This window comes from Neopelma chrysocephalum, unplaced genomic scaffold (genome assembly GCF_003984885.1).
Source record: "Neopelma chrysocephalum unplaced genomic scaffold, ASM398488v2 Primary Assembly neopelma1_200, whole genome shotgun sequence".
Classification (NCBI taxonomy): Eukaryota; Metazoa; Chordata; class Aves; order Passeriformes; family Pipridae; genus Neopelma; species Neopelma chrysocephalum.
This window is the reverse complement of record NW_020897862.1, coordinates 887,712-901,601: the sequence shown is the minus strand read 5'-3', so window position 1 is coordinate 901,601 and position 13,890 is coordinate 887,712. Positions and strand designations below refer to the sequence as shown.

General features: G+C 55.5%; 1 protein-coding gene across 5 annotated transcripts; it reads left to right on the top strand.

The window, feature by feature from the left end:
- Window positions 1-12,745, top strand: TMEM51 (transmembrane protein 51). 5 transcript variants are annotated; one of them, XM_027702909.1, is made up of 4 exons: window positions 1-469; window positions 1,239-1,302; window positions 9,928-10,378; window positions 11,551-12,745. In XM_027702909.1, exons 3-4 carry the CDS (start codon window positions 10,029-10,031, stop codon window positions 11,981-11,983), a joined length of 783 nt encoding a protein of 260 aa, XP_027558710.1. In that variant the 5' UTR covers window positions 1-469; window positions 1,239-1,302; window positions 9,928-10,028; the 3' UTR covers window positions 11,984-12,745. The 5 variants fall into 5 exon arrangements, with proteins under 5 accessions (XP_027558710.1, XP_027558709.1, XP_027558712.1 ...); XM_027702908.1 differs by lacking the exon at window positions 1-469 and having other exon boundaries at window positions 706-1,302; XM_027702911.1 differs by lacking the exons at window positions 1-469; window positions 1,239-1,302 and adding an exon at window positions 2,556-2,614 and having other exon boundaries at window positions 11,572-12,745.
- Window positions 12,746-13,890: the final 1,145 nt, after the last annotated feature.

Below are 13,890 nucleotides of genomic sequence, written 5' to 3'. Positions count from 1 at the left end.
CCAGGGATAGGGCAGCCACAACTTCTCTGGGCAACCTGTGCCAGGGCTTCACCACCCTCTTCCTATTCCTTCCTATCTAATCTAGATCTAAATAGATATTCTAACCCTAATCTAGATAGACATCCTTCCTCAACACCCTCTTCCAATTTCTTCCTATCTAATCTAGATCTACCCCTTGTCCTATCACTCCATGACCTTGTAATATAATAATATCTTATAATATACACGTGCAGTCTGGTGGCTCTGCTGACCTGACTCCCAGGGGTGGGCTTTCCCTCTTTCAGGACAAGCCATCCAGCTGCAGGTGTGTCACCCAGAGCAGTGCTTTTGGCTCACTGTTGGAAAGGTTTGGAGGAATCCTGGGATATGGCCGGGCTTTCAGTGGTGACTTTATAATACCTGCTGAGCATTTTTGAGCAGGAAAAAGCAGGGAGAACTGCCAGTGAGCAATTTCTGCCTCCAAGGCAGGGTAATGTGAGCCCCTGGCACCTCTGCACGTACCAGGGCATCAGATGCCCTTCTGAAAGGCCCTTTTGTTACCTGCTGGTGGGTCCAGTGGGGCTTCAGTTTCCCCCCTTGGCATTCCTGTGCTCTGTATCCTGCATATCTGGCTGGATAAACACCCTGGAGAGGTCCCAGCCTGCCCTGGACTGGGCAGGGAGTGTTTGCAAGGGGAGGAGTTGAGCTGCCATAGATAGAAAGGCGAGACCAAGAGATGGATGTGAATGTGTTATCCCCCAGAGGAATGTGTAGAAGGGAAGGGCAGGTGCCTTAGCAGTCATCCAAGGGGGCTGAGCAAGCCCCTCCCACCTTGATCCTGCTCCACTGCCACTGAAAAGCCTATTTCTGGCCAAAATTCAGCTTTGTGGAGTGGGAACCTGAGGAGCCAAGTTATGAATGTCCCCTCTGTGCTCACGGTCTCCAGGGCCTCTCTGCAGGGGGGTGACCTGGCTCGGAGCTCTCCCTGCGCCGGATCGGGGGCAGTCAGTGTGTGAAGTCCGAGTTCCCCCTGCTTTCTTATAGAGAAAATAATTCCCTGTTATGTCTCCTGACTGACAGAGCTGCTTGGGATGACGGGTCTGTGTTTGACACAGGAAGGTGGGGCAGGAGAGGAGGAAATTTGCCTGAAGTGGGGTGAATTTGCCTGAGCCGGTGGCCGAGCCGGAAAATGCAAAACAATCCTTATGAGGGAAAAAAATAAATATGCGGCTATGCTTAATAACTATTTCTTTTTATAGAACAACTCTTGGAATTGCTCTTTGATTAGAGGAGGGAAGGTATCGCTGCCGTGCGCCGGGGCAGGTGAGTCAGTGGAAAATACCGTGGGCTTCAGGAGGGACTGTGCTGGGAGGGAGGGATGCAGGGAAGCAGGGGGGGTTTCCCAAGAATCCTGAACACCGGTGCCCCCGAGGCAGGGCTGTGGTGAGCTGAGTCACGCCAGGAGATGTGACAAGTTTCGTTGGGTTCATGATGGCTTTTGCCTTTGCAAGGACTTGCAGGGCTTAAGGGACAGGAAAAACTGCAGTGTCATCTCTGACTGAATTTGAGTCCTTGGTGGTGTTTATTATTATGGCTGGGTGTGAGAAGGACCTGGAAAAATGCATCCCAGTTGTTGTTGGGATGGCATTTGGGGAGAGGTGACACTCTACATGGCATTAGTTGCAACGGGTTTTGCCAAAGCTCAGGTCTGGTCCCTGCAGTTCAGTCTGGAAACCACAGGACTGTCTGGCTATGAGGACAAGGCACATGGCCAGTAGCCATGGTGAGGGCCATGCCCGGAATGGCTCTTCCTGGCAAGCAGGTGGTTAACTGCAAGTGTTTGTAGAGGGCAGCAGACTGATAAAAAGCACTTTCCAGGCTCCCTGGGAGCACAGGCTTTGTGGGGATGTCAGCTCTGCCGTGGTGAATGGAGTGATGAGCCTGAGCAGTTGAGTTTCTCAAAACTTCTGCACACAGAGTTCGGAACTGATAGAGGAAAGGCTCCACACAAGCTGGTTTCATAATGCAGATGCCTCACAAGCTGGGTTTTGAACTACGGATTAAAAACTAAAACTTTAGTTAGATTTTGGAAAGAAATCCTTCCCTGTGAGGGTGGTGAGGCCCTGGCACAGGTTGCCCAGAGAAGCTGTGGCTGCCCCATCTCTGGAAGTGTCCAAGGCCGGGTTGGACGTAGTTTGGGGCAACCTGCTCTAGTGGAAGGTGTCCCTGCCCAAGGCAGGGGGTGAAACTGGGTGGGCTTTAAGGTTCCTTTCCAACCAATCCATTTTGGGGTTCTATTAAACTGGAGATGGGGGCTGTGATGTTTAGAGCAGGGGCTGCACAGTGCTCCGAGGAGGTGACCCGATCGGCATCCGCAGCTGGGACCCGCACCCGGTTTGGGGGGAGGGGGTCTCCCCGATGGTTTGGAGGGGTCTCCCCGATGGTTTGCGGGTCTCTGCGCTGGTTTGAGGGGGTCTCCTCGCTGCTGCCCCCTCCGCCCTCCCGGTTTCCCGGAACAGAGCCCGGGGAGCGGCGGGGCCGGTCCCGGGAAGCGCCGCCCCGGGAGGGCCGGGCCGGGGAGGGCGGAGCGGCCCCGCACGGACCCTCCGCAGCCGCCGCCGCAGCCGCCGGGAAGGTACGTGGGGCTGGGGGGAGCCGGGAACCGACGGGACCCCCTGGGCCGAGCAGGGACGGGACCGCCGGGCTGGGACCCACGGGAGCGCTGGGAGCCGGGAACGGGGCGGGCTGGGCTCGGTCCCGCCGGGAACGGGGACCGGGAGAGTGACCGGGAGGGCGTCGGAGTCGCGGGCTGGGCTGGGGTAACCTCCAAAGTGCGGGGAACACCGGCAAAGCGGGGGAAACACGCCGCAAAGCGGGGGAAACACGCCACAAAGCGGGAGCAAACACCCCCGAAGCGGGGGAAATCACCCCCGAAGCGGGGGCTGGGCACCGAAGGGTCGGAGCGCCGGGGTTTGGGGAGCAGCGGTGCCTTGGGGTCGCCCCTTGGGGACACGTGGGCTTGGGGCACCTTCCTCGGCCCTTGTGAGCATCTTGGGGTGGCCGTGCTGAGCGTGGGGGGAGGAGCGGCTGCCGTTTTGGGAAGGATCAGCTGGCACTTTAGGGAAGGATCGTTTTGGGAAGGATCAGCGGCAGGGAGGGTGCCAGGTGACCCCCACGCCAAACCCACCAGTGCCCGGCAGCCGGGTCCCGCGGGTGGCAGCCCGGCAGGAGTGTCACGGATCACCAGCCCGCGGCTCGGGTACGTCCGTCCCCGGGAAGCTGCGGGGACCGTGTGTGAGCCAGGAAAGCAAACAAAGCCAAGGAGAAGGAGACCTGCGCAGGGCAGGTCGGGACCGGGCGCCGGTCAGTGGGGGCTCAGCTCTTCCTGTCGTGACATTCCTGCTGAAGAAAGAGCGGCCTGGAGCTTTGAGGGTTCAGCAGACCCACAGGTGTCTCACAAGTGGTTGTCTGCTGACGCTGGTATTTGATTTTTGGAGGTGACGGGGTGGGGATGAGCGTCACTGTGTAGCTGGATTTGTTGGGAAGTGTGGATGTGTGAGCAGAAACCAGCAGTTCCAGGAGTGTGTCCCATGGGAGACGGGCTGCCCTCGCCTCTGCGTAGTGGATGAAGCCTGAGAGAGGTGAAGCTGCACCAAGAGGTGTGGTCCTGGCTTTCCAGCTTAAAGCTCTCCGGAGCAGACCTTGGCCACTGCCTGATGGGATGTGGCCACAGCACATCCCTCTACAGCATATCCAGGCATCCTGCAGCCATCCCACAGCCCTGGGTATCTTGGCATGACAGCCAGAAAGGGAAACCTCCCAGGTGTCAGTGAGGAACATGTGGGTGTGGGGCTGGTGAACCCAACCCTGGACTGAGGTGACTCGGAAGTATGTGACATGCCTTTGATTTTAGCTGTGTAATTACACGGGTGGGAAAACCCTTAGGAAGGCAAGTGCCTGGGGAAGGAGGAATGTTTGGCCACGGGTGCCCTGAAGAGAGCTGAGTGTCGGTGTTCGGCGCCGTGGCGGTGCCATGAGGAGATGCCAGGGGGCCAGGGCTGGGCAGGGCTGTCTGCCTGCACTCCAGCAGGAGTCTGGGAGGAGGGATCCCTCTGGCAGCCAAGGTATGTGTCTGTCTCCCAATGCTGCTCCACACTTTCCTTGTTCCCAGTGTATTTAAGAGGCAGAAACTGGTGTCGAGGCTCTGCGGAAGCAACTGAATATCCTTGTATGAGCAGTGCAGGTGGCATGTAGTGACACAATTCCCAGAAAACCTCCATCCCTATCAAAATACCTGTGCCCACATTGCGGAACACTCCTGCTTTGTGCCTGGCTGCTCTGTGTCCCTTGGCTGCCCGGCCAGCTCCGTGTGCCCTGGCATCACCTCTCGCTCCCTTCCTGCCTTGTGGGCTCCTTAGCCATCCACAACAGGTTTTCTTCGTGGGTCACACTTGTTGGAGAACCTTTTGAAAAAGCGTGGGGAGAGGTGATGCTGTGTTGGGGTAAAAGGTGTTGCTGAAAATCCAGTGTGAGGATGAGGAGGGCGGTGCTGGCGAGGCCGATGGCAGTGTGATGTGTCAGTGTGATGTGTCGGGTTAGTGGCTTTCAGCAAGGGGAGATAAGGATACAGGGGCTGCTGTGGTGTCACAGGAGCTGCTTAGAGCACTCTAGGAGGGCTGTGAGGAAGTGGGAATGCTGGGTTTGGTTCAGAGGGCTTCAAAAGGGCAGATGGACAATGTCTCTGAGTGCTGGAAGGCTCTGGAGGAGAGTGTGTTATCTGGGTGTTCTCTGGCATGGAGATGGGGAGAGGTCCCAGAACAAAAACCCGGGGGAGGCTGTGGAGGAGTGGCTTTATCTCAGAGGAAACAGCAGATTAGGAGAATTTAAAAAAGAAATAAATCCAAGCTCAGAGGTGCACAGTGGTGCCCAAAGGAAAGCAGGAAGGAGAAAGAGTCAAAGTGCTGGGATTTTCCCAGGCAGGCGTGCTTTCCCAGGCCTGGGCACACAGGGAATTCAGCTCTTTGGAGAGAGGTGAGCACCTCAAACCCCCATCCCTGGTTTAGCAGAGCCGTGCCTGGAAGCATTAGGCTGGCACTAGCTCCCAGTGTGAGCCTGGCTCAGGAAAAGCCAGGGGACACTGTTCACACAGTGGCTGGGACACAGCGAGGGCTCGCTGACCTGCTGTGAGCCGGTGCCAGCACAGCCTGGGTGCCCGCAGCAGCATTGTCCCCAGGAATAAATGGCAACGTCCTGAAACACAAACGTAAAAGGACTCTCTGTCCCTGTCCATTACCGCTTTCCAGCAGGCGCCGCTCGGATGGATATAATGGAATTATGGGGAGAAAAGAGTCTGGGAGGCAGTTTCTTATATCTCAGTGGCAAAGGTCAAGGTAATGGCTGCTGCAGAGTCATGATTACAGCTCAGGAGTACGGCTACCGTGGCTTTTGTGATCCCTGCCGCTTCAGAAACCCTTGGCAATTCCCGGAGTTCCGAAGGATGCAGCGCAGGGAGATGCATATGGCTTGGGAATGGTGTCGTGGACACGGGGTGTTTTGTGTGCCCTGTCACTGTGGCTGTGGAGGCCACGGCCAGCCGGGTGGATTGCAGCATCCTGAGCCCCAGGAATGGGCTTTCCCAGCATCCTGAGCCCCAGGAATGGGCTTTCCCAGCATCCTGAGCCCCGGGAATGGGCTTTCCCAGCATCCTGAGCCCCGGGAATGGGCTTTCCCAGCATCCTGAGCCCCGGGAATGGGCTTTCCCGTGACGCCCTTGTTTTGCAGGAAGTGGCAGAGTCAGGGCCCCCCTCCCAGCTCTCTCTGGAGCCGGAGAGGGGGAGAGCCTTTGCCAGGGTTTGAGGGAAGCAGCACTGCTCTCCCAGACTGCGAGGTGCAGCCGAGGAGGGGTTGTTAAAAATGAAACGTAAGGAAAAAAGAGGGTTAAATAGCTCTTAAATGTCTGTAGGGAATGTCGGGAGTGATGGATGTGGATGCATTCTTTTGTGCTCTAGGCAGGAAGTGTAAGCAAAATGTGGAAAAGCCCTGATGGTCTGCAAGGGGCTGCCCCTCCAGGTTTCTATTCCCTGATGGGATGCCCTAAAATGGGCTGGGATTTGTCCAAAAGGTCAGAAATTGGCTAAATCAGCAGTGATGCTGCTTTTCCTGGATTTCTCTGGGTATTCCCCACATTCCTTGGGCTGCATCTGGCAAGAAACATCCCTGTTCCTGGGACAGGTGTAACGGGGGCAGCAAGAAGGGCCAAAAAAAAAAAAGAGAAACTGTGGCAGGGGGTTGGAACAAGATGCTCTTTAAGGTTCCTTCCAACCCAAACCATTCTGGGATCCTGTGAAAATATCATCCATGTCCTGGGTGTCGTTTTTCCAATCCCACATGGAGTTTTGTGCTCCTGGTGGGTTGGGCCCTTGTGTAATGAGGGCCACTGCAGGAACGAGCTCCTGAGGATGTCTCGGGGTCAGCAATTAGCAGGGAAGGGGGTTAATGAGCAGGTTGTCTGGGTGGAAGCATGAGGAAGAAGGTAGAGCCTTGTAATCTAACAGAGAGGAGACTCTGGGATCCTTGGATAGTTAGAGAATGGGTTTGGTTGTGTTTTTTTTTAATTTCCAAACAATTAGTTTTGTTTTTTATGACCAGTGCTGGGGTTGCACCCTGGTTTTGGGAGGCAGCTCCGAGGGGATGTGTTGCTCCATGGAGGTGTGTTGGGAGCCATGCACTGTGCTCCAATGACTCCTCGGGAGCGAGGAAGCCCTGGAGCTCATCCCATGTCTGGTGACTGCATTGGGTTTGACCCGTTCCCTGAAGTGCAGACTCATCTCTTGTGATCCCGTGACAAAGGTGTTGCTGCTGGAGCGTGAGCAGGAAGGTGATGTCATGGGAGGGGGAAAATCCAAAGGTCGTGGAGGGCAGAGGAGCGTGGGTGCTGCTGTGGGCAGCGGAGGGTGTCGGGCTTCCTCGTCAGTCAGCCAGTGGGGCTGGCATTTCTCTGGGAGCACCAGGATATGGGGCACGATCTAGGGCTGACCCCGTTGGGTGGGTCTGTCTCCCATGGAAGGGAAGGTGCTCCCTGCTGCCGCTTCACCTGGGTGCCTGTGCCAAAGCCTTCCGGGCACATCCAGGCGTGGTGGCGTGCAGTGCTGAGAACAGGCTTATCCCGAGCCCTCCTATGCCCAATTAACACTTGGAAATGTCCCAAGAAAAGTCAGGAAGCGTCCCTGGGCTCTGGCAGCCTGCAGGATTTGGGGAGAGGTGTGGGAAGCCCGAAGGAGCTGTGGATGCCCCTCCAGCTTTGAAGCTGCGCCGGTGGAGTTTAATGATTTGGAGATCCTGGTGTAAATCATTGCCAGGGCAGGGCACAGGAGTGTGGGGGACGAGATGGAGGGGGTCTGGCTGCAGGGAGGATCCCATGCTGTGGGCAGAGGGAAGGGGAAGGGGGCTGGAGGGGGCTGGAGCACTCAGGCACTGCTCACCGACCTGCTGGGGACAAACTTTTTAGCAGGACCTGTTGTGAAAGGACAAGGGGAGATGGTTTTAAAGTAAAAGAGGGTTGATTTAGATTGGATATTATGAAGAAATTCTTCCCTGTGAGGGTGGGGAGGCCCTGGCACAGGTTGCCCAGAGAAGCTGTGGCTGCCCCATCTCTGGAAGTGTCCAAGGTCAGGTTGGATGGGGCTTGGAGCAACCTGGGATAGTGGAAGGTGTCCCTGCCCATGGTGGGGGGTGGGACTGGATGCGCTTTAAAGTTCCTTCCCACCCAAACCATTCTGTGACTGAGGGATGAGCATCCAGACAGCTCTGGGGATGCTGGACCCGAGACAGAGGCAGCAGTAGCTCCCTTCTCCAGCTGTGATGTCAGGGCACCAGGATAGCTGTTGGATCAGAGGTAGAAGCAGCTCTGGAAAGCCAGGAGAGCAGCTAATTCAATGGAGATACAGACTGGAATAGCAAGTCTTCTGTTTTAATCTGATTGCTGGGCTGCAGGGTAGCACTGTGAGGCATCTGTGGAAAACTTCCAGGCACAGAGGTGACGTAGGAGCTGAAATCCTGCCACTTCCAGGACTGAGGTGCCTGAGGGAAGCCGCAGAGATTGTGAACAGGCACAGAGGTTTAGACACCACGGGTAAATGCGAGCAGCCCTGTGTGTGTTCTCTGCCCACCGTGGGTGCAGCACAATTTTCCTGCCCCAAGGCCATCACAGCAGTTCTCAAGTGAACTCCTGGCTGGCCCATGTGTTTGTGATGAGGATGGGAGCTCGTCTGGATCAACAGGTAAGGAAAAAAACCCACAGGGCACAAATGGAGAATGAAACCTTTGTGTGGGAGGGCAGAGGCCAGTGCTGGGACCACCAGTCACAGTGTAAGGGCTCGGGTGGGAGGATGGCTCTTGGAATGCTGGTGAGGACATTTCAGATGCAGAGTTTTCCACATCTTCAACAACTGTTCGCTAGAGTGGAATTAAAGCTGGGATCAGGGGATGCCCTCCCTGAGGAGCACCCAGGGCAGCAGCCTGGTGCTGGGGCTGGGCACAGTGCTGAGCTGTGCCGTGGGGAACAACAGGCTTGCCCCATCCTGCCTCCCAGCAACTCCCTTTGGGCAGAGCTCAGCAGCTCCTGTGTGTCCCATAACCCAGGACAAACCACAGGAGCCAAGACTCTGCCCTGCCTGGACCCACACGGGTCTGAGGATGTGTCCAAAGAGTCTGGGACACCCCTCTGGGAGTATCCCCAGCCATGCTGGGCAGTGAGCAGGGAAGTTTCTCTGCAGATTCCTCCTCTCCGGGCTTGTGTGCGTGTCTTTTCCTGCTGGAGCTGGTCTGTTTCCTGGGAGTGCTGCTCTATTCTGTCCCTTGACCCTGCAAACTGGGCGTGCACTCAAGCTAAACAAGCAAACATGCAGCTTTTGAGCTGGAGGGTTGAGCTGGAGGGTGTGTGGGTGAGTGTGGATACAGCACCTACAGCAGCACAGCCCAGGGCGACCTCGAGCCCAAACCAGCGTCCAGAAGCCAGGGAGGGAAGGAGGGATCCCTGGCATGGTCTTGGCACATCCATAAAGCTACGAGGCTTTATGTGGATGTTCTGCTGTGAGGATTCAAGTTGTCACCCATGGGTCACAGCACCCGAGGTCAGGGAGGCGAGTGGGCAGGAGATGTGGCTCCATGAGTTTATATTTAGAAAACGAGCATGTCTGGTTCTGGCAGCTCAGAAAACATCCAGTGGAGGCAGCGGAGGGGGAGTTCCCACCCGTGGCTGGCTGGTCGGGAATGCCAGTGCTCGAACATTCCCATGGGATGCAGCCAGGGCACTCACCACCCGTGTGTGTGTGTTGCTCCAGGGAGGGTGAGCACCGGCCTGAAGTGAGCTCAGGGCCCTACAAGGGTTCACCATCCCGGCAGCCGTTGCTGGCAGCAGCTGGGGGAAGCCACAGGGTCGGGTTGGCTGGGAGAGAGGCAGTTCTGGTTTCTGTTCTCCGGGCAGGAAGGCATCACAGGGCAGGCAGCCAGCGCCGTGAGCAGCCCTGCTCCGTCCCAGTTGTAGGGGAAGGGAGAAGCTGTTCAGCCAGAGATGTGTTTCTGAGCATTTCCGGGTTGGTTTGCATTGACAGGGGCTGTTGAAGTTGATTTGGGTGGCCTTTTTTGGTGCTGTGAAGACCTCAGTTTTCACACCCCTAAGGACGGGCAATCTAAGCCCTTAGCAAACATCAGTAATTTGATTGTTTCCAAAGGTTGGTGATTATCACAGCTGAGAAAGTAGCAAAGGGTGGGGATGGGAATGGCCAGCAAGGATCCAGCTGCCTTGTTATATCCCAACGTGCTCTCCACAGGCACGGCAGCGTGAGATTTCCAGTGTTACATGAATGAAACAATATCATCGTGGCTACTATGGCTGCATAGACTTTGCATTTTGCCGTGGACTAACCATCACTTTCCTTCTCTTCCCAGAGCTCACATCCTGCCCGGGGAGGGCATGTTAGCAGGGCTGCAGCCCCCCTGCCCCGAGCCATGCTGTGAGGAGGGGACAGCCCAGCCATCCAGCAGCAGGAATGATGGCCCAGTCCCGGGCCAACGGCTCTCACTACGCCCTGACAGCCATCGGGCTGGGGATGCTCGTCCTCGGCATCATCATGGCTGTCTGGAACCTCGTCCCGGGCTTCGGCCCCCCCGAAAAACCCGCCACCCCCGCCGGGAACAGCAGCAAACCCGACCGTGGCTCCGGGGGCATCTTGAAGAGCAAGACCTTCTCGGTGGCCTACGTGTTGGTGGGAGCAGGGCTGCTCCTGCTCCTGCTCTCCCTCTGCCTCAACGTCCGGGACAAGAAGAGGCGGAGCGAGGACATCGCCATCGCCCACGTGCAGCGCCAGGTGCCTGCGGAGCCCTCGCAGCAGGAGGACAGGTGGGGTGTTCTGGGGAGAAAGGGAGCGGGAGCGGGGGTAGGAGTGACACCAGGGGCTGTTGTTGCAGCTCGGTGAGGTCTGGATCAAGGAGAGGAAGGCTGGTGGCAGCGTGTGCTGAAATAAGCGAGCACGTGTCGTGGTTTGGGGTTCTGATGTGTCCTGGAGATGGGAAAGGAATGACTCCAGCTGTATTTGTGGAGCTGTGTAGGTGGAAGGGAGCCTTGTGGGTGTATAAAGTGGGGTCTAGACAGAGCTGTGGCCAAGCCAGTGTTGCTGAGATGTGCCACTCCTGGCTGGGTTGGCACATGGGAGTGTGCTGGGAGGGAACACGGGGTGAGTGATGGGTAACACAGAGAGCAGGGTCCTGCCACACGCCGGGAGAGGAGCCAGAGGTGCAGCAGAGGTGCTGTCTCACTGGGTGCAGCCGACGTGCCCAGCAGCCTTGGAGGCTGGCCATGGAGTTTAGACCCGGTGAAAGTCTGCAGGGCTCTGCTGTTTGCTCAGGGATCTGCATCGAGCAGAGCAAAGGCTGCTGCTCCAGGCACAGGCTGGACAAACACTGGTGCAGTTCCCTGTGCAGAGGGAGGCAGGGACAATGTGGGATACAAGGGGGCAGGAGAGGATGATGGCTCTGCTGGCTGTTGTCAGGGTCTGCAGATCCACCCAGAAAACCAATTTTCCCTATTAGATTGAAAAGATAACTTCATAATGCCAAAGAAATGGCAAATGTTGATGTGCAAACCTATGCATAGACGGTGACATAGTGCAGGGCTAAATCTCTTTGCAGAATCTCTTTACCTCAAGGTACCCAACCCAAAAGACATCAGAACAACAAAGGAATATAGATGATATCCCTTTCAAATGTATTTTGACTGGTTTTTGAGAGAGGAGGAGAGAAATTGGTGTTCTTCTGAGGGAATAATTCTCTGCTGGGCAATAGAAAAAGGGTGTGTGGGCAGAGAAAGCGATGATCAAAGATGGGCATGTGACATAAGGAAATAAAATGTGTCTGAACATAAGTGGGGTCATGATTTGTTCTGTCAAGCAAAAAGGGGCTGGTATATAATGCAGAAGGGCAAATAATTAGTTAAGTCTTTGAGGGTGGGGTGGTTTTATTCTTTCCTCCCCATCCCCTACCCACAGCAAAGCTGAAATGATGTTGTACCCACAGCCTGAACTCTTTCCCCTCTAGTCAAGAAGAGGATGAAGACGTGTCTTCCCAGTACTACGTCCCCAGCTACGAGGAGGTGATGAACACGGGCTACTCGGAGCCCAGAGACTCGGACAGGAGCAACAGGCTGAGCGTCTCCCTGCCCTCCTACGAGTCTCTGACGGGGCTGGATGAGAGCAACCAGGCTCCAGGAGCTGCAGGCACGGAGCCAGGCACGGAGAGACAGCCCAGCCGGCACAGCTCCCGCCTCAGCAAGCGCCTGAAGCCGCTGAAGGTCCGGAGGATCAAGTCAGAGAAGCTGCACCTGAAGGACATCAGGCTAAACCTGGACCAGGGGAACAGCACTGTCCCTATCACGATAGAGCCCCTCACCCCTCCGCCCAAGTATGAGGAGATCCAGGAGAAAGCGCCAGTGAGCCAGCAAATGCCTTAAAAGAAGAAAAAAAGAGGGATCTGTGATGCTGCTGGGTTGAGGGTTTTTATAAACCCACCAGGCCAAGAGGGGCTTGGTCTGTGGGTGCAGAAGCAGCCAGGGCTCCCTGGAAGCTGCCACGTGGAGGACGTGATGGGTGTGGTAGCACTGCAGCACAAGGATGGGACACTTTTTCCCTGGGACTGGGTTTTACAAAAGACTGTGGGGAAAGAAGCCTGAGTGCCACAGGTTCTGCTGCTCTGAAGTAAATGAAGGCTGGATGTACCAAAAGTGTCACTTATTGTGTTTGATATAAGACCACCCAATGCATCCTGTAACCTCCTCTGCCTCTCACCTCCAGCAAGACTTTTCCAAGCCACCAAACTGATATTGAAGAAGGATTTTTCCAAGTGGAAAAGCAAAATGTTCCTTTTTTTGGGGGTGTCTTTTCTTTCTGAGGAAGGGAAGGCGCGTTGCCAGAGCAGCACCACGGCTTTCCCACCCTCCCAGCTGGGTTGGGCTGGTGGCCCAGGGCCAGCCCTGACTCCTGCCAAGGTCTCTGCTGGCTGGTGGGAAGCATCTGAAAGGGGCCCCGTGCTCCTCGGGTAGAGGATGGATTTCCTGCCTCAGTTGCTTTCCCTGTTTTGTGTTTTGTGCTCCGTTCGAGGCGAGTGGGTAACTCGGGGGGGGTGGGAGCTGCACCAGTGCCAGGGGTGCAGGGTGAAACCACTGCTGAGCATCCTGTGCGGGCAGACTTGGGCTGAATAAATGTTTTGTACGTTGTGTTTGTGTGTGTGTGTGTGTGTGCACTCGTGGGTGGTTGGTCCTTCCCAAGGTTTATGATCCTTTGGCTGTTGTAAGGGAGATGCTCCATGGGCATCCCAGCCCCACGCTGCCCCCCGGGCTTCCAGCAAAGCCATTGGCCACAAAGGCATCAACACATCCATCCCCAGGCTCCCTTGGATGGTCTGAGAGGGCTGTGGAGGTGGCTTTGTTGGTGTGATGCTGATATTGATGTAATCATAGAACAGTAGAACCATTTAGGGTTGGAAAAGATCTCCCAAGATCATCAAGTCCAACCATTAACCCAGCACTGCCAAGTCCACCACTAAACCATGTCCGTGTTATGGACTGGTCAGCAGAGGTTGACTTGATGCTGTGGTTGATATGAGATGAGTCCAAGTGACCAAAATGAAGGCAAAGATATGCTGGTCCAAATCCATCCAACAGATTTCCCTTGTTAATGGTTATTTCCTATTGCATCTCTTAGTTTCTGTTGTTGCATCACAGGAGTTTCACTTTGCTGTGCCCCAAGGCATCTTCTCAGATGGGCAAAATAACCTCATTAACGAAGGGACTCTCTTACTGAAGAGAAGGAAACAAAGCAGAACATACCCCAGATTGAGGGATGTGGGGCGGGGGGTCCCATGTGGGTCTTGTTGAGGGGATGTAAAGGTGGCGCAGCTCCTTGGAGGTTGTGTCCCAGGCATGTGTGCCCCTGAGAGCCCACTGGGAATGAAGTCCTCTCTCCTTAGTGAAGAAATACAGCCCTAACAGTTGTCCTAGAAAATCTGGGTGAATAAAGTGAAGTTTCTTGTCTGAGCAGATGGAAGGTGAAGTTTTATTGAGCTTCTTTGCCAGAAAATCCCATTTGATGAAATAGACTGGCAAAACCATCATCTTTCCCAGTGTCCCCTGTAGGAAAAGAGCTGAAAGGCTCCCATGAAGTGCAGTGACCACAGTGACACGAGCTGTGACTCATGCAGTAGTTATACCAAAAATGCCCAAATGGCTAATGAGCATCTCTGGCTACTTTCATGCTTGTCCTTTGATGGTATTTGGGAAGCAGAGGGAGATGTGGGATGCTGAGAAGTGCAGGAGCCATGACCATCATTATCCTAGGATGGCTCATCCCTGTGGCACTGTAA